The sequence below is a fragment of the Oncorhynchus clarkii genome, chromosome 33, assembly GCF_045791955.1.
Source record: "Oncorhynchus clarkii lewisi isolate Uvic-CL-2024 chromosome 33, UVic_Ocla_1.0, whole genome shotgun sequence".
NCBI classification, from domain to species: domain Eukaryota; kingdom Metazoa; phylum Chordata; class Actinopteri; order Salmoniformes; family Salmonidae; genus Oncorhynchus; species Oncorhynchus clarkii.
This window is the reverse complement of record NC_092179.1, coordinates 26,791,410-26,818,581: the sequence shown is the minus strand read 5'-3', so window position 1 is coordinate 26,818,581 and position 27,172 is coordinate 26,791,410. Positions and strand designations below refer to the sequence as shown.

The window sequence follows — 27,172 nt, the reverse complement described above, 5'->3', positions numbered from 1 at the left end:
GTATAGCCCACAAAGATCTCCGCCACGGCACAACCCAAGGTGGGGCGCCAACCCAGACAGGAAGATCATGTCAGTGACTCAACCCACTCAAGTGACGCACCCCTCGGCATGGAAGAGCACCAGTAAGCCAGTGACTCAGCCCCTGTATTAGGCTTAGAGGCAGAGAATTCCAGTGGAGAGAGGAGAACCGGCCAGGCAGAGACAGCAAGGGAGGTTTGTTGCTCCAGAGCTTTCCGTTCACCTTCACACTCCTGGGCCAGACTACACTCAATCATATGACCTACTGAAGAGATGAGTCTTCAGTAAAGACTTAAAGGTTGAGACCGAGTCTGCGTCTCTCCCATGGGTAGGCAGACCATTCCATAAAAATGGAGCTCTATAGGAGAAAGCCCTGCCTCCAGCTGTTTGCTTAGAAATTCTAGGGACAATTAGGAGGCCTGCATCTTGTGACCGTAGCGTACGTGTAGGTATATACGGCAGGACCAAATCGGAAGATAGGTAAGAGCAAGCCCATGTAATGCTTTGTAGGTTAGCAGTAAAACCTTTAAATCAGCCCTTGCCTTAACAGGAAGCCAGTGTAGGAAGGCTAGCACTGGAGTAATATGATCAAATTGTTTGGTTCTAGTCAGGATTCTAGCAGCCGTATTTAGCACTAACTGAAGTTTATTTAGTGCTTTTCCGGGTAGCCGGAAAGTAGAGCATTGCAGTAGTCTAACCTAGAAGTGACAAAAGCATGGATACATTTTTATGCATCATTTTTGCACGGAAAGTTTCTGATTTTTGCAATGTTACGTAGATGGAAAAAAGCTGTCCTTGAAACAGTCTTGATATGTTCGTCAAAAGAGAGATCAGGGTCCAGAGTAACGCCGAGGTCCTTCACAGTTTTATTTGAGACGACTGTACAACCATCAAGATGAATTGTCAGATTCAACAGAAGATCTCTTTGTTACTTGGGACCTAGAACAAGCATTTCTGTTTTGTCCGAGTCTAAAAGTATAAAGTTTGCAGCCATCCACTTCCTTATGTCTGAAACACAGGCTTCTTGCAATGGCAGTTTTGGGGCTTCACCATGTTTCATTGAAATGTACAGCTCTGTGTCATCCGCATAGCAGTGAAAGTTAACATTATGTTTTCGAATGACATCCCCAAGAGGTAAAATATATAGTGAAAACAATAGTGGTCCTAAAACGGAACCTTGAAGAACACTGACATTTACAGTTGATTTGTCAGAGGACCAACCATTCACAGAGACAAACTGAAATCTTTCCGACAGATAAGATTTAAACCAGGCCAGAACTTGCCCGTGTAGACCAATTTGGGTTTCCAATCTCTCCAAAAGAATGTGGTGATCAATGGTATCAAAAGCAGCACTAAGGTCTAGGCGAACGAGGACAGATGCAGAGCCTTGGTCTGACGCCATTAAAAGGTAATTTACCACCTTCACAAATGCAGTCTCAGTGCTATGATGGGGTCTAAAACCAGACTGAAGTATTTCGTATACATTGTTTGTCTTCAGGAAGGCAGTGAGTTGCTTGTTCAAAATGTTTTGAGAGGAATGGAAGATTCGATACAGGCCGATAGTTTTGGTAGGCTTGATTACCAACAACTGCATCTTGCCTCTGCCGTTTGGCCATCACTCATTCATATATTTTTATGTACATATTCTTACTCATTCCTTTGCACTTGTAAGGTAGTTGTTGTGAAATTGTTAGGTTAGATTACTTGTTAGATATTACTGCATGGTTTGAACTAGAAGCATTTCACTACACTTTCATTAACATCTGCTAACCATGTGTATCTGTATGTGACAAAAACATTTGATTTGATTTGATTCGTCGGTGTATTGCACTACTTTTAACCAGAGCCCATAGGGCAGGTAGTGGCTCCCATAGGGCAGGTAGTGGCTCCCATAGGGCAGGTCGTGGCTCCCATAGGGCAGGTCGTGGCTCCCATAGGAAGGAACTAATTTGCCTACTAAGTGTGTTTAGAGTGTTTACATCAGATGGAATGGAAGCAGCATCTCTTTTTCTGCATTTTGATGCCTGTCATACATAACGTGTGTGTGTGTGTGTGTGTGTGTGTGTGTGTGTGTGTGTGTGTGTGTGTGTGTGTGTGTGTGTGTGTGTGTGTGTGTGTGTGTGTGTGTGTGAGAGAGAGAGAGAGGATGTGTGTATGCTTGCGTGTGTCTGTATGCAAGAGAGTGTATGTGTGCATTATGTATGTCTTCCCATGTGTGTGTTCTGTGTGTCTACGGCAGCCCCTCTGTTATGACATGATTCAGTTGTTATATGACATGATTCAGTTGTTATATGACATGATTCAGTTGTTATATGACATGATTCAGTTAATATATTACATAATTAATGTGTGTATTCTGTGTGTCAACGGCAGCCCCTCTCTATTACATGACATGATTCAGTTGTTACATGACATGATTCAGTTGTTACATGACATGATTCAGTTATATGACATGATTCAGTTGTTAAATGACATGATTCAGTTGTTACATGACATGATTTAGTTGATATATGACATGATTCAGTTGTTACATGACATGATTCAGTTGTTACAGGTCATCAGGCGGCAGACGGGTATGTATTAATCAACAGAAGCTGGGAAGACTATATAATATGCCCCATCTCTGGGAATGATGTGTGTGTGCGTATTCGAGACAATTACACCACAGCGTGAAATGACAGTTGCCATTATTCTTCACAGCATCATGGGAAGGAAGGAAGCATCATGGGAAGGAAGGAAAGAAGCATAATGGGAAGGAAAGAAGTATCATGGGAAGCAAGGAAGCATCATGGGAAAGAAGGAAAGAAGAATCATGGGAAGGAAGGAAAGAAGCATAATGGGAGGGAAAGAAGTATCATAGGAAGGAAAGAAGAATCATGGGAAGGAAGGAAAGAAAAATCATGGGAAGGAAGGAAAGAAGAATCATGGGAAGGAAGGAAAGAAGAATCATGGGAAGAGGAAGGAAAGAAGAATCATGGGAAGGAAGGAAAGAAGAATCATGGGAAGGAAGGAAGCATCATGGGAAGGAAGGAAGCATCATGGGAAGGACGGAAGCATCATGGGAAGGAAGGAAGCATCATGGGAAGGACGGAAGCATCATGGGAAGGAAGGAAGCATCATGGGAAGGACGGAAGCATCATGGGAAGGAAGGAAGCATCATGGGAAAGAAGGAAAGAAGCATCATGGGTATGAAAGAAGGGGGCCTCATGGGTAGGAAGGAAAGAAGCATCATGGGAAGGAAAGAAGCATCATGGGAAGGAAGGAAAGAAGCATCATGGGTAGGAAGGAAGGAAGCATCATGGGAAGGAAGGAAAGAAGCATCATGGGTATGAAAGAAGGGAGCCTCATGGGTAGGAAGGAAGGAAGCATCATGGCCGCCAGTCTTCTTGTTTTGTGTTCATGAGAATGGCAGAAGAAAGAGAAATAGTTTTATAACTCATACAATAACTTATACTATTTCTCAAGATACATTAGATATTTATTAGTAAGGTTGTTACTTTAAAAGGAGGATATTCCCCATTTTGAGGACCAGTTTACACACTTAACCCGGCTGTTGTTGATACCACCGCACAGTTTTTCTGGTCAAAGTGGTGTTTTTGTGCCTAAATTGCACAAGATTGTGGTTAGGGGGAAGCGCGTTATGAATCTGTCTTCGGTGCTCATTATTATGTTGAAATAGATGCAGTAGAAAAACGTGAAGGCTTTTGTGAAACTCTGGAAAGTAAAGATGTTGTCTGGAACAGATGGCACTGCGGCACATTGTAAATCACTAAACATCTGAGCCTCTGTCCATTGTATGGCTCCCGTGCCTCCTACTTCAAAATGGTAAATGTGCTTCACGATTTCATGTTCTGTTCTGTTGCGGCCTTGACTATTCACTTGGCTCGCTCTAGAGATCCATTATTAAATAGCTAGTACCTCGGTTCTGTGACAACGAATGCTTGTTAACTTTGCAAAGTAAATTCAGGGGTTTTCATTTATAGTTTCTCTCAGTTGCCTGATGCCTGCTGCCTTTTTAGAACTTGTCCTCCTGGTGACAAAAATACAGAAAGTTTATGAATAAAGTCACGTTCTGGAATAGACATAAATAATACATGTGAAAGGCTGCATGCAACCAGTGACTGCCAGGATGAATGCACAGATACACTTCATGAGTGCAGAATGACGTTCTGAGACTGCATGAGTCATAGGCTGCGTTCCAAATGGGACACTATTCCATAGATAGTGCTCTACCAGAAACGCATACAATTCAAAACAAGGGAGGGTGTGAAACCACTTCCTCTGAGCTCTAGGAGAGATGGAGGGAGAGCGATGGAGGGAGGAGAGGAGCAAATTGTGCACCTCTCTGGACCCAGCTCCATTTGCACATAGAAACACAAATACATACGCCCACGCACACAGTCTACACATCTGGGTCAAACAGACTGAAGTTTGTCTGCCAAGGAAATCCGTTTCTGTGTACAACAGGTCTGGCTGCAGTGGACATTCTGAAGTAAATTGTTTTGTGTAGCGACCATGCTGTTGACATTCATACATACAGTGGCTACTTTTAAAGGGCAAAGCTGAAAGCCTTCCACTGAAGAATACACTAATTCATTGAATGTTTCACGGTAGTCATAAAAACATGAATAGGGATGCATGTAAACCAGAAAGGTCACAATCTCTGCCACTGAGGCTGTACAACATAGTCCCAATGAAATCAATCCCCCTGGCGTCTCCCACTTCCTCTGGCTTGTCCATAAAGACAAGGTTTTGGTCAGTAAACTAGACCCAGGGTGTCACTTGTGCTCCCTCTCCAGCCTCTAGGTCACCAGGCTGCTCGTTATGGCGCACACCTGTCACCATCGTTACGCGCACCTGCGCGTCAACAGACTCACCTGGACTCCATCACTTCCCTGATGACCTTTTCTATATATGTCACTCGCTTTGGTTCCTTCCCCAGGCATCATTGTTTCTGTTTCAGTTTGATGTCTGTGTTCTGTTAGTGGTTCTTGTTTTATATTATGGTCCGTTTATTTTATTAAAACACTCACTCCCTGAACTTGCTTTCCAACTCTCAGCGCATATCGTTATACAGGGGTTAATGAATAGGACCAATGAGGGCTATTTAGTCATCCCTGTCTCTGCTTGACTTTGCCGTGGGGGCACTTTGCAGACCCTGAGATATGTTTTGTGAGTGACAGAGAGATTTCAGCTAGTTAAGACTGAAAGAGGTATAGGCAGTGGACAGAGAGACTGATTAAATAATCTTCACTGTGTCTCACCAACAGCTGATGTTTAATTAAAAGGTGACTCATTCCTAGGAATATATATCCTTCTATGTCTCTGTCTCTCTCTCTCTCTCTCTGCATCGATATTGTAACGACTCTCGTCGAAAGGAGTGGACCAGAGTGCAGCGTGGAAAGTGTTCATGATTTTTATTTTCAAAAAACACTCAAACAAAATAACAACAGTGAAAATGAAAGCGCACAGTTCTGCCAGGTACAGACACTAAACAGAAAACAAGAACCCACAAAACCCAAAAGGAAAATAACAACTTATATGTGATCCCCAATCAGAGACAATGATAGACCGCTGCCTCTGATTGGGAACCACACAAGGCCAAAAACAAAGAAATCGAAAACATAGACTTTCCCACCCCGAGTCACATCCTGACCTAACCGAACATAGAGAATAAAAAGGATCTCTAAGGTCAGGGCGTGACAGATATTTTGGTTAAAATCACACAATTGCTTTATTATTTAGGGGGTTTTCTGGACTAATATAAGGTTGACATTCACCACATGTCTATTATATTATAAAATAATATACTTCAAGGATTTCCTCTTTAGCTACATTCAACTGAAATATTTGTTAATGACTAACCTATAAGCTGAATTCCCTTGTGCCACTCTGCTCATCTAAAGCAATGTGTACAGACTAGTTTTCGAGAGACAATCTGACCTGACCTGAAGAGGTAGTCTGAGTCCATTACACAGAGGATGTGGGTTTGTGCTGTGTAGAATGACAATTCTATACCGCTTTCTACTCAGTCATTGGGGCTGGATTGTAAATCTGTAATGTGGAGGACAAGGGCTGCATTTCCATACTAATTGGTGTCTTGTGACCCAAAGATCTGATGTGATTGGTCAAAAGACCAAATAGTGGAGAGGAAAAAAATCTGAATTGTGCTGCCTGTTTAAACGCAGACAATGAGATCCATCAATCAAGTATTTGTTTATGGCTTTTTAGAAATATATTTGTTACAATTTGTGACTCACGTGCTGAACAAAATCCCAGCCTGATCCTTTATCTGTTTGAGCTCTTACCTACTCCATACGGTCATGCAAACCAAACATGGCATGACAGGGTGGAAAGGAGTGGCATGATGGCAGAAACAGACTGGTACCCACTACCAGGCTACCGAATGGACTGGACAGATCTTTCCTCATCCACTCAACAGGATGACACCTCATTCACTCCAACACACTTTATAACAGTGACTGAACGTTTTTTAAGACTTGAATACTTGTAAGCCCTTCTGCATCAATGAACCTTCACCGATAGGTTTGAGGGAATGAGTGGGCCAGTCAGCAGGTTTAACTGCATTAAGACTGCCAGGCCACAGCCCAGTGAGCCACTGGCTGGGTTTATTGCTAGTAATAATAGATTGTTCTCTCTCTCTCTCTCTGGAGTGTATTGTATTCGATGAAGGTGATGTTAATTAACGTTGCTATGGTTCTCCCTCCCTCCCTCCCTCCCTCCCTCCCTCCCTCCCTCCCTCCCTCCCTCCCTCCCTATCTCTCTCTCTCTTTCTTTCTCTATTTCTTTCTTTCTTTTTTCTCTCTCTCTCTCTTTCTTTCTCTCTCTCTTTCTCTCTCTTTCTTTCTCTGTGTGATGAGTGAATAAATTAATTAGTAAATAGAAGGTTATCCAGATTGCATATATTGTGCTTTATGAGCTGCAATGACACAACAGAGTTTGACATTCAAAAGTCTCTCTAATTCCCTCTCTCTCTAATCTCCCCCCCTCCTCTCTCTCCTTATCTCATCTCCTCTTCTCCAGTTTGTGGCCTTTGCCTCCTTGTTCTTCATCCTGGTCTCGATCACCACCTTCTGCCTGGAGACCCATGAGGCATTCAACACCATCACCATCATCAACAAGTCTGAGGCGGTGCTCAACGGCAGCTTGCCTGACCTGGGTCCTGATTACATTATCGAGACGGACCCAGCTCTCACCTACGTGGAGGGTGTCTGCGTTCTTTGGTTCACCCTGGAGTTCATGGTGCGTGTCATCTTCAGCCCAGACAAGCTGGAGTTTGTCAAGAGCCTGCTCAACATAATAGACTTTGTGGCTATCCTGCCTTTCTACCTGGAGGTAGGCTTAAGCGGACTGTCATCTAAAGCAGCTAAGGACGTCTTGGGCTTCCTCAGAGTGGTAAGGTTTGTCAGGATCCTGCGTATCTTCAAGCTGACGCGACACTTCGTGGGGCTGCGGGTGCTGGGTCACACCTTGAAGGCTAGCACCAACGAGTTCCTCCTCCTCATCATCTTCCTCGCCCTAGGTGTGCTTATCTTCGCCACCGCAATCTACTACGCCGAGCGCATCGGCGCCAACCCCAACGACCCCACGGCTGGCGAACACACCATGTTCAAGAACATTCCCATCGGCTTCTGGTGGGCCGTGGTCACCATGACCACGCTGGGTTATGGTGACATGTACCCTCAGACGTGGTCGGGCATGCTGGTGGGCGCGCTGTGCGCCCTGGCGGGCGTGCTGACGATAGCCATGCCTGTGCCCGTCATCGTCAACAACTTTGGAATGTACTACTCGCTGGCCATGGCCAAGCAGAAGCTTCCCAAGAAGAGGAAGAGGCACATCCCCCAGGTCGCACTGGGGGGATCCCCAACCTGCCTCAAAGTAGACCTCAACACCACCTGCAACAGCCCCCAGGGGGACCTCTGCAACATGCAGGGGAGCAGGGTGCTGGAGCGCAACCAATCAGGTGAGACCATTGTAACTTATGGTGGAATTTGTCAGTGGGTTAGGGGTTATTCATGTATAGACAGAAGGGGGGGGGTTTCATTCAGGTGGAAAACAGTAGCCTTTTAACAGACCCCCCCCCCGGGTTTAAACATGGTTTTCCTCTTGAGAGACTCTAGCACCACTGATGTCCTTAGAATGTTTTGCACTTCTGTTGCCACGGAGATAAGAGAATGATGCAAAAGGAATTGATGGGTCGGAGATGAGACTGATTGCTGTGAAATATTTCTTCACTAATAAGATTTTGGACGAAAACAGAAAAAGCCTTTGACTCTTAAGGTTTTAAAGTAGGGATTGTTCATTTGTGACTTGACTGTAGGTGGCCGTTTTTCCCCTGCAGGCGTTCATCTGTAAATCACTCTGACACATCTGATATTGATGGAAATGAGTGTTGACCCTTGTCTCCTTAGTGTCTTTGATCTATAATCCAGAAATCCCTCAGGGTATGCACATGCTCTGGTTTCTCTGCAATATGTTGCTTTATTAGATGTGAAATATTAACATTTAATAAGTTCAGAACTAGACATGCTTTAATAAATGTATTCAAACACAGATTAAATCTGTTGAGAAGCCAGCATGATTTTCTTTTTTTTGGGGGGGGGTAATTTTAAATGCAGACAATACCATTGGCTATTTATTCTTAACATGCTGTGTGCAATCAAATGGTATGCTGAATTCAAAGTGGAATTGTTTTAATAGATGAATCCTAACTAAGCCTTTTCATTATAAGATGTGATAAATGCTACATTTCAGCCTGTTTTGTTTTGACATTGGCAAGCTCTTTTATAGGCAGACACTAGGTGCGTTGACACCATCGATTGGGGTCCTGTCCATTTCACCTTTGACCCTTGTCCCCTAGCGCGCCTGGTCCTCGTGGCATTTGGCAAGCACTCTTGATGTGGGAGGCTGTTTGATGTGTCCTGATTCGATCCCTTGACCTGCCTTTTCTCGCCCCCTCTTCCGCCCTACCACCCTTAACCCCTCCTCCTGCCCCTCCTCCTCTCTCCCTGCGGTCACCAGTGCTGTCAGGGGACGGCAGTGGAGGCAGTGATCTCACCATGTCCCCCAGCACAGAGGAGAGGGTCCCCATGCGCAGGTCCAGCACCCCAGAGCAGGAGCGGAGGAGTGGGGGGACGTGCTTCCTGCTGGCTGCCAGTGACTACACCTGCCCTGCCGACGGTGGGGTCAGGAAGACAGGTACTGCACCCCCCCCTCTGGATCAGGATCTTTATGCATGTGCATCAGCACTCGTCATCATGGACGTGTCTATTTTCATGGCTTTTGTTTGGTTTTGAAAGGCATGGCAAATGTCAATGTCATGTTCTTCCCTGACATTTATCTATTATCCATTATTCATTGTTACATAATTATTGGGAATTCATAAATCATCATTCATTAACGGTGATTCATAACTAAATCATTTAGGCGTTTCTGTCATTGCTCATTCAAGGCCGTGGGGCTTCATTTGTGGTATCGGTCACTAAAATACCGCCACCAAACCTAATCCACTAGTCTAGCTTGTGTGATAAGGGAGACCTACTGCTACATTCAGTTGACACTACTCACCCCTTGGGATATGGACAACGATCAGATGATCCACGAAAAGTCTCCTTCCTGCATCTGCCCACATGTTGAATTCCTCCCAGGAAAAGGGAGGAGGACGGAGGCCCTCGTCTGCTAATATAATCCAGCCTGAGGCTATAGGGGGATGTTGCAGTGGCGCAGTCCTGTAGTGTGTCTATGGAAAGGTCATGTTGTGTGGTGACCCAGTCTTCCCACCACTGTGCCCTAAAGGTCATCTGGAAGGTAGTATCCATCTGCAGCACCAGACAGAGCAGACAAAGTGCACGACAAGCCTTCTATCTTTGAAAGGCATGCAAATGCCGTCACTAAAATGTAGGCTAAAGAACACAACACAGAACAATACTAAACACTAGACAAATAGAAACAATAGAAATAGAATGTACAGGTGATGCCTGTGTTGAGTTAGAATGACCTGCTGTTTGCACAGGTGCCTGTGTTGAGTTAGAATGACCTGCTGTTTGTACAGGTGCCTGTGTTGAGTTAGAATGACCTTCTGTTTGTACAGGTGATGCCTGTGTTGAGTTAGAATGACCTGCTGTTTGTACAGGTGCCTGTGTTGAGTTAGAATGACCTGCTGTTTGTACAGGTGATGCCTGTGTTGAGTTAGAAGGACCTTCTGTTTGTACAGGTGCCTGTGTTGCGTTAGAATGACCTGCTGTTTGTACAGGTGCCTGTGTTGAGTTAGAATGACCTGCTGTTTGTACAGGTGCCTGTGTTGAGTTAGAATGACCTGCTGTTTGTACAGGTGTCTGTGTTGAGTTAGAATGACCTGCTGTTTGTACAGGTGCCTGTGTTGAGTTAGAATGACCTGCTGTTTGTACAGGTGATGCCTGTGTTGAGTTAGAATGACCTTCTGTTTGTACAGGTGCCTGTGTTGAGTTAGAATGACCTGCTGTTTGTACAGGTGCCTGTGTTGCGTTAGAATGACCTGCTGTTTGTACAGGTGCCTGTGTTGAGTTAGAATGACCTGCTGTTTGTACAGGTGCCTGTGTTGAGTTAGAATGACCTGCTGTTTGTACAGGTGTCTGTGTTGAGTTAGAATGACCTGCTGTTTGTACAGGTGCCTGTGTTGAGTTAGAATGACCTGCTGTTTGTACAGGTGATGCCTGTGTTGAGTTAGAATGACCTTCTGTTTGTACAGGTGATGCCTGCTGTTGTACAGGTGCCTGTGTTGAGTTAGAATGACCTGCTGTTTGTACAGGTGCCTGTGTTTTAGAATGACCTGCTGTTTGTACAGGTGCCTGTGTTGAGTTAGAATGACCTTCTGTTTGTACAGGTGCCTGTGTTGTAGAATGACCTGCTGTTTGTACAGGAATGACCTGCTGTTTGTACAGGTGCCTGTGTTGAGTTAGAATGGCCTGCTGTTTGTACAGGTGCCTGTGTTGAGTTAGAATGACATGCTGTTTGTACAGGTGCCTGTGTTGAGTTAGAAGTCATTACCATACTGTATAGTGTCTTCAAAATAACCTTTTTGTTGGAATGAGAAATTACATTTTGGGCCTAATGAACGTTTAGGCCTAAATCGTGCTTCACTGTCTTAATTCCCAAGCTTTATCTCTGTCATCTTGAGCAGTTAATGCTGTGTTAATCTATTCTACACTGAAATATGGAACTCCGTTACGCTTTTGCTAATTGCCTCTTATCAGAAGTGAACTGCCTCTCCAGAAGGCAATCTAAATCACATGCTTACACTGGATCTGCTGTATGGCCTGGCAATCAACCCACTCCTCTGTGTGTAATTGGAGAAGGACATGGTTATAACTGTCATTTGGGGTTAATGTTAATTATAGCATTATTACTATAGGATACTTTTAACTGTTGCAGGAGTCTTTTCTTATTATGATTCATTCTATGGTTTACATTGTTATGGTTGATTCATTGATTTGATATTGACTTAGAACAGCTCTGATGTCTGCAGTTAGTGCTCCTGTTTAACTCAACCATCCATTACATGGAGACACACGCAAAGCCAGTCAGTAAATCTCTCTGGGGTACCAACTCATAAACCTCACAGCCCCTCACGTGTTGACCGGGACAGTGCTGTGCCATGCTCAGCCCACCTGGGTCTTGAGGCAATCTGCCAGGCATGAGACAACCCTGGGCCTCCCACCACCTGGACCCATGCCCACCACAGGGCGACTCTGCTTCATCATGGGCTATGGAACAGTTGGGTGCCACAAGGCGAGCGTCCAGCTGTGCCCTCGTCTCAGCCTCCTCAGCCGGCGGTGGCGGTCGCAGCAGTGCAGCGGTTAATGCATAAAACATGAGGTCCTTTCTAGTCCCCGGCACTACCTGTCGGCACAAGCTGAAGCTGCCCTTTGTTCTGGCAGCTCGGCTGGTTCTGAAGCGGACTCATTTGCGCGCCGTCCCTTTTGAGTAAACGCTGAAACAAATGGATCCATCTACAGTATGGTAATGATGCTGCAATCCCATTAGCTTGTCTTTCTTCCTCTCCCTCTGTCTTTGTGCCAGCTGATTGGCCAGCTCTGTTAATGGTCTGGCTGGTTTGTTGTTTGTTTGTTTCTCACTGGCGTCTGGACATTTAAAAAGGACTGCTGATAGAAATGAATGTACATTTAGTCGGTGTGCACCACCTGCTGATCAGGCCATTTAAGGATAGTGTGATATTTCCCTGATTACTGTCTATCATCACAGTCATTATTACAGGCTCATCAGTTCTCTTACCCATTATCATCACCGTCATTTCCACAATCATCATACTCCTCATCATCTTGCATTACATTTAAACACAGTTATTTTACATTTAAACACAGTTATTTTACATTTAAACACAGTTATTTTACATTTAAACGCAGTTATTTTACATTTAAACAGTTATTTTACATTTAAACACAGTTATTTTACATTTAAACACAGTTATTTTACATTTAAACGCAGTTATTTTACATTTAAACAGTTATTTTACATTTAAACACAGTTATTTTACATTTAAACAGTTATTTTACATTTAAACACAGTTATTTTACATTTAAACACAGTTATTTTACATTTAAACAGTTATTTTACATTTAAACACAGTTATTTTACATTTAAACAGTTATTTTACATTTAAACACAGTTATTTCACATTTAAACACAGTTATTTTACATTTAAGCACAGTTATTTTACATTTGCACGCCTTGTGTTTTTGATGCTGACTTTATTTCAGAGACTTTGTACACATCAGCACAAATGCTAGAGCTCCTGAATGAAAAGCAGTTTTCAGCCTGATATATATATTTAATTAGCAATTGAAATATGAACACATCTGTATGAGATTATTGCTTGAATAAATTGTGTGTGACAAAACATAGTAATGATGCCATTATATGAGACATTCATATTGGCATAACTTCAAAAGCAGTAATTAAAGCAAAGTTCTGTCAACATATTCAATTAAATGGGCATTTGCCGTCTGACATGTGTCATGAGAAACTACATATGTGCATGAATCACCGTATGTATGTACTGCTGCTCTGTCTCACTCCCGTCTCCTGTCTTGTTTCATTCACGTGGCTGGCTTGGACTTGGAATACTTGACCGCGTGCCTGTGTGTGTTCATGTCCCGTTCCTGCGCCCTCGCCCACTCATCCGAAGGCTGTGAGAAATCCCCAAGCTTAAGCAACATAGCGGGCTTGGCTGGTAACGCCCTGAGGCTGTCTCCAGTGACCTCACCCTACGGTTCACCGTGCCCCCTGAGGCGTTCCCGCTCCCCAATACCATCCGTCCTGTGAGGCCCGGCCAAGAGCGAGGCTTGCCTTCCGTCTGAGCACACTCCCCTCCCCCACCCCCAAAACACCCGACAGAAGCCAGCTTCATAGGCGTTAGCTCTCTGTAGCATCCTGGAATCATATAATATACTTTGTGAATGTTGTTAGCTACTTTAGAGACTAACCTTAGTGGTTTCGACCACAGACTAACCCTGCTCTTCTCCTCTTCCATACAAACGTTGCTTTGAACTGTAGATGTGGTGACCACCCCTGAAGTAGCTTAGCTGTGCATCACTTTGTATTCCCATTACTTCAGTTTTGTTGTACTTTAATAATGGCAATAAAAGGACTCTTGAATGGTGGCTCTAAAAGTAGCAGCCACAACATTTAGTAAATACGTATTCATAATCAGGGAGATTTACATGTTGCTATATTTAGATACTTAGAACATACGTGCTTCCATAAAAAATAAGAAAAATGTCACTTTATTTTGTGGGGGGAAATAACTTGTCATGGACTATGTCTTGATTCACACGCTCTCACCTGCCACCCTCTCGCTCTCACCTGCCACCCTCTAGCTCTCACCTGTCACCCTCTAGCTCTCACCTGTCACCCTCTAGCTCTCACCTGTCACCCTCTAGCTCTCACCTGCCACCCTCTCGCTCTCACCTGTCACCCTCTCGCTCTCACCTGCCACCCTCTCGCTCTCACCTGTCACCCTCTAGCTCTCACCTGTCACCCTCTAGCTCTCACCTGCCACCCTCTAGCTCTCACCTGTCACTCTCTAGCTCTCACCTGTCACCCTCTAGCTCTCACCTGTCACCCTCTAGCTCTCACCTGTCACCCTCTAGCTCTCACCTGTCACCCTCTCGCTCTCACCTGCCACCCTCTAGCTCTCACCTGTCACCCTCTCGCTCTCACCTGCCACCCTCTAGCTCTCACCTGTCACCCTCTCACTCTCACCTGCCACCTTCTCACTCTCACCTGCCACCCTCTCGCTCTCACCTGTCACCCTCTCGCTCTCACCTGCCACCCTCTAGCTCTCACCTGTCACCCTCTCGCTCTCACCTGCCCCCCTGTCCCTATGACCTGCCCCCCTGTTGCTCTCACCTGCCACGCTATCGCTCTCACCTGCCCCGCTATCGCTCTCACCTGCCCCGCTGTCGCTCTCACCTGCCCCGCTATCGCTCTCACCTGCCCCGCTGTTGCTCTCACCTGTCCCGCTGTCGCTCTCACCTGCCCCGCTGTCGCTCTCACCTGCCCCGCTATCGCTCTCACCTGCCCCGCTGTTGCTCTCACCTGCCCCGCGGTCGCTCTCACCTGCCCCGCTGTCGCTCTCACCTGCCCCGCTAGTCGCTCTCACCTGCCCCGCTGTCGCTCTCACCTGCCCCGCTGTCGCTCTCACCTGCCCCGCTGTCGCTCACACCTGCCCCGCTGTCGCTCTCACCTGCCCCGCTGTCGCTCTCACCTGCCCCGCTGTCGCTCTCACCTGCCCCGCTGTCGCTCACACCTGCCCCGCTGTCGCTCTCACCTGCCCCGCTATCGCTCTCACCTGCCCCGCTGTTCGTCTCTCCTGCCACATGGTCGCTCTCACCTGCCCCGCTATCGCTCTCACCTGCCCCGCAGTCACTCTCACCTGCCCCGCAGTCGCTCTCACCTGCCCCGCTATCGCTCTCACCTGCCCCGCAGTCGCTCTCACCTGCCCCGCAGTTGCTCTCACCTGCCCCGTAGTCGCTCTCCCCTGTCCCGCAGTCGCTCTCACCTGTCCCGCAGTCGCTCTCACCTGCCCCGCTGTCGCTCTCACCTGCCACACGGTCACTCTCACCTGCCACCCTGTCACTCTCACTTGACCTGCCACCCTGTCCCTCTCACCTGCCACCCTGTCACTCTCACCTGCCACCCTGTCCCTCTCACCTGCCACCCTGTCACTCTCACCTGCCACCCTGTCCCTCTCACCTGCCACCCTGTCACTCTCACCTGCCACCCTGTCCCACTGACCTGCCACCCTGTCGCTCTCACTTGCCACACTGTCACTCTCACCTGCCACCCTGTCCCACTGACCTGCCACCCTGTCCCTCTCAACTGCCACCCTGTCGCTCTCAACTGCCACCCTGTCACTCTCACCTGCCACCCTGTCACTCTCACCTGCCACCCTGTCCCTCTGACCTGCCACCCTGTCCCTCTCACCTGCCACCCTGTCCCTCTCAACTGCCACCCTGTCACTCTCACTTGCCACCCTGTCACTCTCACCTGCCACCCTGTTGCTCTCACCTGCCTCTGGCTGGGCCAGGTCATCCTGTTTGCATGGATCATCCTGTGTAATCATCTGCCAGCGGTGTGGTGAGAAAGAGAGAAGGAGAGATAAAAACTAAAGAGAAGACAGGTTAGAAACGGTGGGCCTGGGCCGTGGGAATGTGCATGGGACTTGTGTGTCTGCATCGTGCCATTGGCCTCCACCTGGGGGACTGAACACACAACATAAAATGCACAACAGTGTTTTTCTGTTTTCTCTGCATGTGGGCTATGCTGGTTTGCTACTGTTTCAAATGTTTTACTGTGATCGTATTTAACTGTCAATCGCTGTGTTGCCAAGCTGAAGTGTCTCTGATATTGTTTACTCACAGATAACTGCAAAGAGATTGTCTTTACTGGTTTCACGCAAGCAGAGAGCAGCATTCTTTAATTGCTGGGGGAAGGCACATCCCTGGTGGAAAGGTAACATTGTCATTCTGAATGGCATGTGAACTGCCTGCTGAACACTGTGCTGCTGATCCCTGGTGGTCACCTCTGGCTAATGGCCTTTTGTTTTAGTGTGTGTGCAGAAGGGGGTAATTCAACAATTGTAGTCACGGAAATGACATCGGCACCCCCTCTGCATCATGACTCATGTCTTTATACACACATGCGTGCATGTGCACTCATATACACACACAAACATTTGACAGGCGTGTGCACACACACACACCACATTAGACACAGACACACACACATTAGACACACACACACACACACACACACATTAGACACACACACACACACACACCACATTAGACAGACACACACACACACACACACACACACACACATTAGACACACACACACACACACACACACACACACACACACACACATACACGCACACACACACACACACACACACACACAGACACATACACACACATTTCTGTATATTCTTTAAAAGACAGCAGGAATGACTTTGATGGTCCTATCAAACAGAGCCTTTGTTTTATTAATAGCGATGTAATTCATTATTGATGAGAGAATTTACTACTCACATAAATTGTTGCCGATGCTAACAGGTGTGTCGCACGACAGAGGACATTACCATTCAGCAATGTGCCTCACCCAATCCTTTGTCTATACTAGTAGCAGGAAGGTTGCTAAGCAACTGGCACATAGTCAGATGCATCTCACAGTTGCTGAACACACAAACTGTCTCCTAATTCAAACGAAAAGCTCACGACCAGCGCTTTCCATATTTCTATATTAAAATAATTATTGAATCACCCCTCCTCCCATTGCAATACTGTTCATTGATTGAGTGTTTACGATCATGACTTCATAGAATGCCATCGATTTGTATATATTCATCAATACATATATACTGTAAATGAGAAGCAAATATCTGAACACAAAAATAGCATGAATCTGCATGTGGTTATTCGTATAATGACTATAGATTATTATCATTAGAGAGACGCATTTCTGATATTTAGAGATGTGACCTGCTTTACATTCTGTTTAGCCGTTTACGTGTCCTATTGGAATGACAGCAGTCATCAGCCAATCAGTGGACTAACAAGACCTATTGGTGTGTGGATCCTGTTGGATCACACAGCGTCACTCAAGGACGTGAACCAACCAGAACACTCACATCGGTGACGGATTGTTGACTGACAAGCGTCAGGTCCAATGACGCTGCCTGGGAAAACAGGAACTGTCCAAGACTGAGGTCAATTGGAATTCTGGGAATAGATGGGACAGGGGAAGTTGTCTTTTTCCCAGATTCTCAATGTCATGGATATTGAGTGAAGCATAAAACTGTCACAAGAAGAAGAAAAAGGACCCTTCTTGAAAGACGAGGCCAGCTAACTTTATCTAGATATTGTGTTTGTAAATAATAACATGATACAGCACATGGGTCAAGGAGCTCCTCTCTCTCTCATCTGTCCTCTGGATTGCGAGCCAGGTACAAGGTCATGCTTAGACCTCCATATCAATCCGTCGTTTCCCTCCTCATAATAACTGTTATTAAGATGCATCAGGCACTACGTGTTCTGAAAATGGACTGATTTAATATGTGAATTCTGCTTCATATACAGTGAAGAGAGAATAACGTGGGATAAGTTGAATAAATGTGACATAGGGTTTCATCAATGCTTTTGTTTCCCTTAGACGTTTTGGTGGATTCCATGACATTGCTGTGGTGTGCGTTTACATGCGTGTGTTTTGAACTCCAGGGTAACATCTAGACAACATGCAGTTGTAAAGCAGAAAAATGAAAACCTATAAGAGACCCATTTCACTCTTCCAGCTAGTTTGAACACATATAACAAGGAAGCTTAAAGTACCCTGTAGAGATGTGTTATCCTGGACACCATACCCCAACAATCAGATACAATTTGCAATAATGACACCCAAACAAAAGACACCGATTTGCACTGTGATTTTAGCTACCTGCCACAAGAAATGATACACTGGTCCAGTACAGCCTATATAACAGGACAATGCTAAAGCACCCCTCCATTGACTTGATAGTGAGGGTTGATTTTGACCATCAGTAATTGGGGGGATTGGAATACTGTGACCTGCACAGTGAGGACCCCCCCCCCCCCCCCCCCCACACACACACACACACACACACACAAGTCTCTGTGTAGTGCAATGCTGCTTAACGCTTTGAAATGTCAAGGGACACTAATCAGTATCTATTCTTCTATGACAAAAGTGATTTATTTTTTTGAATCCAGAACATGTAATTATGTGTCTCTTGTGGAGTGCTTGGTTTGCTTGTGAAAGTCATAGTATCCCAACACTGTTTCTCTCCATTATGTCCACAACTGTCACTTGGGCTTGATCCAGCTTCATGTTCTGTATCTTTTAATGTGAGGACAATTCTAGTTCGAAGTCTGTATCTGTGGAGCATTTGTTGGCATTCTGAAGTGCATGCTATAAAAAAAGACAACATGTCAAATTGTAAAACAGGATGACAACATATATCACGTTCCAAGCGATGTGTAAAATGAAATGCCATTTGAGAAAATCACATAAACATATTTAACTTTTAAACCATTGTTGTTTCTTTACTTCACACAAATGCAGGAGAAGTACTGTCTTTGATAGGGGAACGGCTATAGCACAACGCTGATCCAACTAAGGTCCATCCTTTTTCATAAGACTCACACAGGTAATTGCATTGTAATTGTCTTTGTTCAAGCTACACCATTTTACGCTGTTGACGAATTGAAGAAGGATCCATTTTCATTCAGATATCTAGCATCACCCTGTACTCCTACGGATTATCGTCAACGATAATGATAGCAGTCGTTGTGATAATGATATGCCTTTTGCCAGTTCTCTCTCCTGTGCTGCCTCTAATTCTCCAGCTGGCGTCCGGCGGCAATCAGCCCCTACGTGCCGGTAACTCAGAGACATCCCAACTATCTTTACACCCATCACCATGGAAACAGCAAACGTGTGTCGTGGAGATGTAAACAGCTGGGGATAGGAGTGTGTTTTACAGGGGAAGAAACTCCACACACCCCGGGCTGTACCCAACTCCCTTAAGAGTGAGCGCGAGACATCCTTAGACAGCCAGGGGGAAAAACCAACCGTAATTTTCTAAATACCAAAATAGTGACTATGAATATAGCATCAGAGCACTGTTCCTTGGCCGTGAGAAACATCAGACAAGTGTCTGTGAACTAGGCCCTATTGCAACCTACAGTGAAAGACTTGTACTAAAAGTCTCTGTGAACTGGGTACTACTGCAACCTACAGTGAAAGACTTGTACTAAAAGTCTCTGTGAACTGGGTACTACTGCAACCTACAGTGAAAGACTTGTACTAAAAGTCTCTGTGAACTGGGAACTACTGCAACCTACAGTGAAAGACTTGTACTAAAAGTCTCTGTGAACTGGGTACTACTGCAACCTACAGTGAAAGACTTGTACTAAAAGTCTCTGTGAACTGGGCACTACTGCAACCTACAGTGAAAGACTTGTACTAAAAGTCTCTGTGAACTGGGTACTACTGCAACCTACAGTAAAAGACTTGTACTAAAAGTCTCTGGGAACTGGGTACTACTGCAACCTACAGTGAAAGACTTTGATCGTCTGCAGGTTTGATGGTAAAAACAAGCAACGACAAAAAGAGAAAGACAGAGAAGGATGTGTCGGTGGCAGACGGTAAGTGCCGGTTGAGTGGTATACTGTGTGTCTTATTAACTCTGTGGAGTAGTTGTGCCAGGTTCTCCACATGATGTTGTGTCACACACCGCTGAGAGGGGACGAGGATGGGGACACACACTGCTGAGAGGGGACGGGGATGGGGACACACACTGCTGAAAGGGGACGGGGATGGGGACGGGATGGGGATGGGGACACACACTGCTGAGAGGGGATGGGGATGGGGACACACACTGCTGAGAGGGGACGGGGATGGGGATGGGGACTCACACTGCTGAGAGGGGACAGGGATGGGGACTCACACTGTTGAGAGGGGACAGGGATGGGGACACACACTGCTGAGAGGGGACGGGGATGGGGATGGGGACTCACACTGCTGAGAGGGGACGGGGATGGGGACACACACTGCTGAGAGGGGACAGGGATGGGGACACACACTGCTGAGAGGGGACGGGGATGGGGATGGGGACTCACACTGCTGAGAGGGGACGGGGATGGGGACACACTGCTGAGAGGGGACAGGGATGGGGACACACACTGCTGAGAGGGGACGGGGATGGGGACACACACTGCTGAGAGGGGACGGGGACGGGGATGGGGACACACACTGCTGTGAGGGGACGGGGACGGGGACACATACTGCTGAGAGGGGACTGGGACACATACTGCTGAGAGGGGACGGAGACACATACTGCTGTGAGGGGACAGGGACGGGGACACACACTGCTGAGAGGGGACGGGGACGGGGACACACACTGCTGAGAGGGTACGGGGATGGGGACACATACTGCTGAGAGGGGACGGGGACACACACTGCTGAGAGGGGACGGGGACGGGGATGGGGACTCACACTGCTGAGAGGGGACGAGGACACATACTGCTGAGAGGGGACGGGGACGGGGATGGGGACTCACACTGCTGAGAGGGGACGGGGACTCACACTGCTGAGAGGGGACGGGGACACATACTGCTGAGAGGGGACGAGGACGGGGACACACACTGCTGAGAGGGGACGAGGACGGGGACACACACTGCTGAGAGGGGACGGGGACAGGGACACACACTGCTGTGAGGGGACGGGGACAGGGACACATACTGCTGAGAGGGGACGGGGACACATACTGCTGAGAGGGGACGGGGATGGGGACACATACTGCTGAGAGGGGACGGGGATGGGGACACACACTGCTGTGAGGGGACGGGGACTGGGACACATACTGCTGAGAGGGGACGGGGACAGGGACACACACTGCTGAGAGGGGACGGGGATACACACTGCTGAGAGGGGACGGGGACACACACTGCTGAGAGGGGACGGGGACACACACTGCTGAGAGGGGACGGGGACTGGGACGAGGGCGGGGATGGGGACGGGGACTGGGATGAGGGCTGGGACTGGGACGAGGGCGGGGACTGGGACTGGGACGAGGGCGGGGACTGGGACGAGGGCGGGGATGGGGACGGCGACTGGGACGAGGGCGGGGACTGGGACGAGGGCGGGGACTGGGACGAGGGCGGGGATGGGGACTGGGACGAGGGCGGGGACTGGGATGAGGGCGGGGATGGGGACGGGGACTTGGACGAGGGCGGGGATGGGGACTGGGACGAGGGCGGGGACTGGGATGAGGGCGGGGACTGGGACGAGGATGGGGACGAGGGCGGGGACGGGGACTGGGACGAGGGCAGGGATGGGGATGGGGACTGACACTGCTGAGAGGGGACGGGAACTGGGACGAGGGCGGGGACAGGGGTCAATGAGCTCTCAACCCATTATGATTAACCTCAGAATCAGTTAGAATCCAACCTTCATTGACTTCATATTTATATCTGATGAATGGAAACAAGTTTAGATCATCGAACCAAAGCTCTCAACGTCAGAGTGGTGCTTTAATCCTAATAATCACAGTGTAATGACTGTGGTATGAGAGAGGTGTAGTTGAGTAGGGAGCAAAGTGAATCAGGGAATAGAGTGGGTCTCATTTTCAGCCATTGTTTCAGGTTCTGTACTCAGAAAGCCACAGAAAATGCTCTCAATTACAGTTACTGACACAGAGGCCTCTGTCGACAACCACAGGGGCTTGCTGTAGTGGTGTGTGCTGAGTGCTGGATGCACTACAGCAGTAATGATAGCGTTATAGCTCTCCCAAACAGCAATGAGATGAGTGTTGCTATAATGGCCCTCCAGTTAAAATATGATTCATCGCCTGATAACAGTTACATCAGCCTGGTCATTTCAGCGAGTCGGAAAAAACACTGTTATAGTTGTATAGTGTGTAAGTGTAGTGCTGATAGGGTTAAACACTGCTATAGTTGTATAATGTGTAAGTGTAGTGTTGATAGGGTTAAACACTGCTATAGTTGTATAATGTGTAAGTGTAGTGTTGATAGTGTTAAACACTGCTAAGGTTGTATAATGTGTAAGTGTAGTGTTGATAGGGTTAAACACTGCTATAGTTGTATAATGTGTAAGTGTAGTGTTGATAGTGTTAAACACTGCTATAGTTGTATAATGTGTAAGTGTAGTGTTGATAGGGTTAAACACTGCTATAGTTGTATAGTGTGTAAGTGTAGTGTTGATAGTGTTAAACACTGCTATAGTTGTATAATGTGTAAGTGTAGTGTTGATAGTGTTAAACACTGCTATAGTTGTATAATGTGTAAGTGTAGTGTTGATAGTGTTAAACACTGCTATAGTTGTATAATGTGTAAGTGTAGTGTTGATAGGGTTAAACACTGCTATAGTTGTATAATGTGTAAGTGTAGTGTTGATAGGGTTAAACACTGCTATAGTTGTATAATGTGTATGTGTGGTGTTGATAGTGTTAAACACTGCTACAGTTGTATAGTGTGTATGTGTGGTGTTGATAGTGTTAAACACTGCTATAGTTGTATAGTGTGTAAGTGAAGTGTTGATAGGGTTAAACACTGCTATAGTTTTATAATGTGTAAGTGTAGTGTTGATAGTGTTAAACACTGCTATAGTTGTATAGTGTGTAAGTGTAGTGTTGATAGTGTTAAACACTGCTATAGTTGTATAATGTGTAAGTGTAGTGTTGATAGGGTTAAACACTGCTATAGTTTTATAATGTGTAAGTGTAGTGTTGATAGGGTTAAACACTGCTATAGTTGTATATGTGTGGTGTTGATAGTGTTCAATGTGTTTCTCCTTAAAGGTCCAATATAGTCCAATGTGATGTTTCTGTGTTTCATATGCACTGAGTGTACAAAACATTAACAACACCTGCTCTTTCCATGACATAGACTGACCAGGTGAATCCAGGTGAAAGATATAATCCCTTGCTGATGTCACTTGTTAAATACACTTCAATCCGTGTAGATGAAGGGGAGGAGGCAGGTTAAAGAAGGATTTTACGCCTGGAGAAAATTGAGACATGGATTGTGCATGTGTGCCATTTAGAGGGTGAATGGGCAAGACACAAGATTTAAGTGCTTTTGAACAGGGTATGGTAATAGGTGCCAGGCGCACCGATTTGTGTCAAGAACTACAACGCTGCTGGGTTTTTCACGCTCAGCAGTTTCCCGTGTGTATCAAGAATGGTCCACCATTGTAGAGTTCATGTCCCGATGAATTAAGGCTGTTCTGAGGGCAAAATGGGGAGGTGCAACTCAATATTAAGATGGTTTGTACACTCAGTGTATATTTCCACACTAGGAGGTTGAATAATACTGTGAAATTGTGAAAATGATGGCAATCTCCTTTTAGTGTAAGAGCTGTTAGAAAAGACCACCTGAAATTTCAGCCTGTTTTGGTGGGATGGAGTTTTGACCAATAAGAAAGGAAGTTCCAAACTTCTCTGCCAATAACAGCTAGTTTTCAATTTTCCCCTCCCCACTCAGACCACTCCCAGAAAGTCCTTAATAAATTCTTGCTTGAGGCATTGCTCTTGCTAATATGCTATTTATGTTTATTTTTGTCAATTTGAATTGAAAACAATCCCAGTAAGGTACTTAATTAATTGTTACCCAGAAATGATTTGATATTGAGCTAAAAACGGCTACATTGGACCTTGAATCTTTTCTCCAAGGTCTCGTTAGAAGAAGTATACTACCTCTTTTACTGGGAAGGCGTCATATTAGTATTTAGTGTTGCTGCAGACTTTTCCTGATATGTGGAAATGGGGCTTTTTCTTGTATGATGAGATGGTGAGGGGAGTTCATGTCTCTTTTTTCCAGAGGCTTGTGTAGACGCCTTGGTGTGAGTCTCAAGGTTAGAGGTTAATAATGGTTAATAGTGTCTGACCACTTGTTTAACAAACACATTGAACTGCAGCAGCCCCAGACACAGAAATCATTAACAGAATTCTTGACATCTGTTTTACAACGACAAGGTGTCTGACACCCCTGAACTAGACAGATGGAAGATGTGCCTCTCAACAAATAACACCCAGCTAATTTGGTTCCGTGGATGTGGTTCTCAAATAACCAAAGGAGAACCTTGAAGGGACGACACTGTTCAATGTTTGCTGGGCACTTTGGATCAGACGGCTGGCTACACATTGAAATAAACTCCTCCTATGCCATAATAGCTCTTGGGAAATGTAACTTTTTTAATGTGTCATTTAGATTTGGTTTTCAAATTAACATAATGGAATGTATCTGCTATTTAAATAGGCCTACCCAAAATGAGAAAAGTCATGAGAAATGTTAAACATTTAAAAATCACATGTTTTTATGTGGTTGTCAGTAAACAATGTAGTTTTGTGTCTTCAGTTTATTGTACAACAATCAGCTAGAAGTTGTATTTGAATGATTGATGAGCAACATTACCAAGATGACATTGCCACCATTAAGCCGCAAATCATAGTCATCAAAAGCAGCTCATTGGGTGTTGATCGATTCTCCTAAGTCAGGATTCTCAGGTAACAGTTCACCATTAGCTCCTTGTTAGAGTGACAGGCATATGTTGGTGGTTTAGAAGTACAGCTGCATGACAGAGATTAAGCTTTTAAATCCTGCACATCCCCAGCCCCTCCTCACTTCACCATAGAAACGCATCCCAGTGTGACTCCGGTGAGTGTGTCTGATGTTGGTGACAATTCCCCAGCGCAGGAAGCTATAAATGTTTTCTGTGTGTGTAATTATCAACAGGAGCTTTCATATTGGTTATTCTTAGTTCCTTGGAGATATTAAGCTGGGCATAGGGACAGACATTGGCATTTTTCTCTCGTGATTCCATTCGGTGTATCACAAACAGAGTAGTGATACTTCAAAAAGAACAGTAAACAACTATTTTAGCTTTACACCATGGTATATTGTCTGATATACACATGGCTGGAATGCTGTTTCAGCCAATCAGCATCCAGGATCCAAACTATCAATTTTATAATACAATGTAATAACACATAATACATGTTTTATTACACAACATGAATAACAGGTTAACCCCAGCTAGCTGGACCCCAGATACTCTTCCTGGGGTCCAGCAGAATAAGGCAGGTTATACCATTTTTACAATATTACAATACAGAAGATAGCCCTATTTGGTAAAAGACCAAGTCCATATTATGGCAAGAACAGCTCAAATAAGCAAAGAGAAACGAGAGTCCATTATTCATTTAAGATATGAAGGTCAGTCAATACGGAAAATTTCAAGAACTTTGAAAGTTTCTTCAAGTGCAGTCGCAACAAAACATCAAGCACTATGATGGAACTGTATCTCATGAGGACCGCCACAGGAAAGAAGACCCAGAGGTACCTCTGCTGCAGAGAATAAGTTCATTAGAGTTACCAGCCTCAGAAATTGCAGCCCAAATAAATGCTTCACAGAGTTCAAGTAACAGACACATCTTAAGATCAACTGTTCAGAGGAGCCTGCGTGAATCAGGCCTTCATGGTCGAATTGCTGCAACAACAAAAAAAACATTACTAAAGGACAATAATAATAAGAAGAGACTTACTTGGGCCAAGAAACATGAGCAGTGGACATTAGACTGGTGGAAATTTGTCCTTTGGTCTGATGAGTCCAAATGTGATATTTTTGGTTCCAACTGCCGTATCTTTGTGAGACACAGAGTAGGTGAACGGATGATCTCCACATGGGTGCTTCCTACAGTGAAGCATGGAGGAGGTGGTGTGATGGTGTAAGGTTGCTTTGCTGGTGACACAGTCTATGATTTATTTAGAATTCAAGGCACGCCCAGCATGGCTACCATAGAATTATGCAGTGATGCACCATCCCATCTGGTTTGCACTTAATGGGTCTATCATTTGTTTTTCAACAGGACAATCAACAGGACCCAGCACACCTCTAGGCTGTGTAAGGGCTATTTGACCAAGAAGGATAGTGATGGAGTGTTGCATCAGATGACCTGGCCTCCACAATCACCCGACCTCAACCCAATCGAGGTGGTTTGGGATGAGTTGGACCACAGAGTGAAGTAAAAGCAGCCAACAAGGTCTCAGCATATGTGGGAACTCCTTCAAGACTGTTGGAAAATCATTCCAGGTGAAGCTGTTTGAGAGAATGCCACGCGTGTGCAAAGCTGTCAACAAGGCAAAGGGTGGCTACTTTTAAGAATTTCAAATGTAAAATATATTTTGATTTGTTTAACGCTTTTTTGGTTACTACATGATTCCATGTGTTATTTAATAGTTTTGATGTCTTCACTATTATTCTACAATGTAGAAAACAGTCAAACAATAAATAAAACCCTGAATGAGTAGGTGTGTCCACTGACTGGTACTGTATGTCTATCTACATCTTATCCTATCCACTATATAACACAACTTAGCCGTTTAAAACTGTTCCTTACCGTCCAATTACAAAGCAGTGGCCCCATTACACCAGGGACATACAGTATCTCCGCCCACAAAATGGTCTGTTACTATTGGACAGATGACTTGATTAAATCGGGCATTGTAATGGTGAATTATGTATCTACATTCTCAAGGTCAGAGCCGAGGTTAACATGTTCCCTGTGTCTGCAGGAATTGGCTGCTTGTATTGATGATCTTCTCTCTGTGATTGCACAGAGCTCAAAAAAATGTGTTTACACGCTCGATCAAGCCCACCGCAATGGGCTCAACCGAAATGCACTGTACATTCAGTTGATATGATCAACGAGAGAAGATGTCTCCGTTGTCAGGAATTGCATAGCTGTTTGAAATCAAAGAGGTTACATTGAGAATGCATTATTGTCTCTAACAGGTGCTAAACTAAACTAACAATTGATCTCGTAAAAAATACAAGAACTCTAACTCACTTAATTAGGATGTTTTACTCTACTCTACTTTTTTAGTTTGTCTTAACTCAGGTCAACACAATGTTAATGGTTTTCATACATGAAATACCTCAAAGCCATGTTTATTTATGTTTTATGTGTGCTTTGCTGTGCAGCCAGACAGCAAATTAGAGAACACTGTTGCTCTCCCATTTAGAGCACTTAAAG

General features: G+C 45.5%; 1 protein-coding gene across 3 annotated transcripts in view; it reads left to right on the top strand.

The window, feature by feature from the left end:
• LOC139392747 (potassium voltage-gated channel, Shaw-related subfamily, member 2) overlaps nucleotides 1–26,443 on the top strand; it is a 96,706-nt gene extending 70,263 nt beyond the window's left edge. Inside the window, exons 2-5 of one of the 3 annotated variants that reach the window (XM_071140968.1) lie at nucleotides 7,063–8,002; nucleotides 9,061–9,237; nucleotides 15,960–16,050; nucleotides 26,006–26,443. In XM_071140968.1, coding sequence (XP_070997069.1) covers nucleotides 7,063–8,002; nucleotides 9,061–9,237; nucleotides 15,960–16,018 — 1,176 coding nt within the window. In that variant the 3' untranslated portion in view covers nucleotides 16,019–16,050; nucleotides 26,006–26,443. Of the gene's footprint in view, nucleotides 1–7,062; nucleotides 8,003–9,060; nucleotides 9,238–9,834; nucleotides 10,005–15,959; nucleotides 16,051–17,101; nucleotides 18,646–26,005 lie in introns of those variants that run through there. The other 2 variants (XM_071140967.1, XM_071140966.1) reach the window with 2 other exon arrangements.
• Nucleotides 26,444–27,172: the final 729 nt, after the last annotated feature.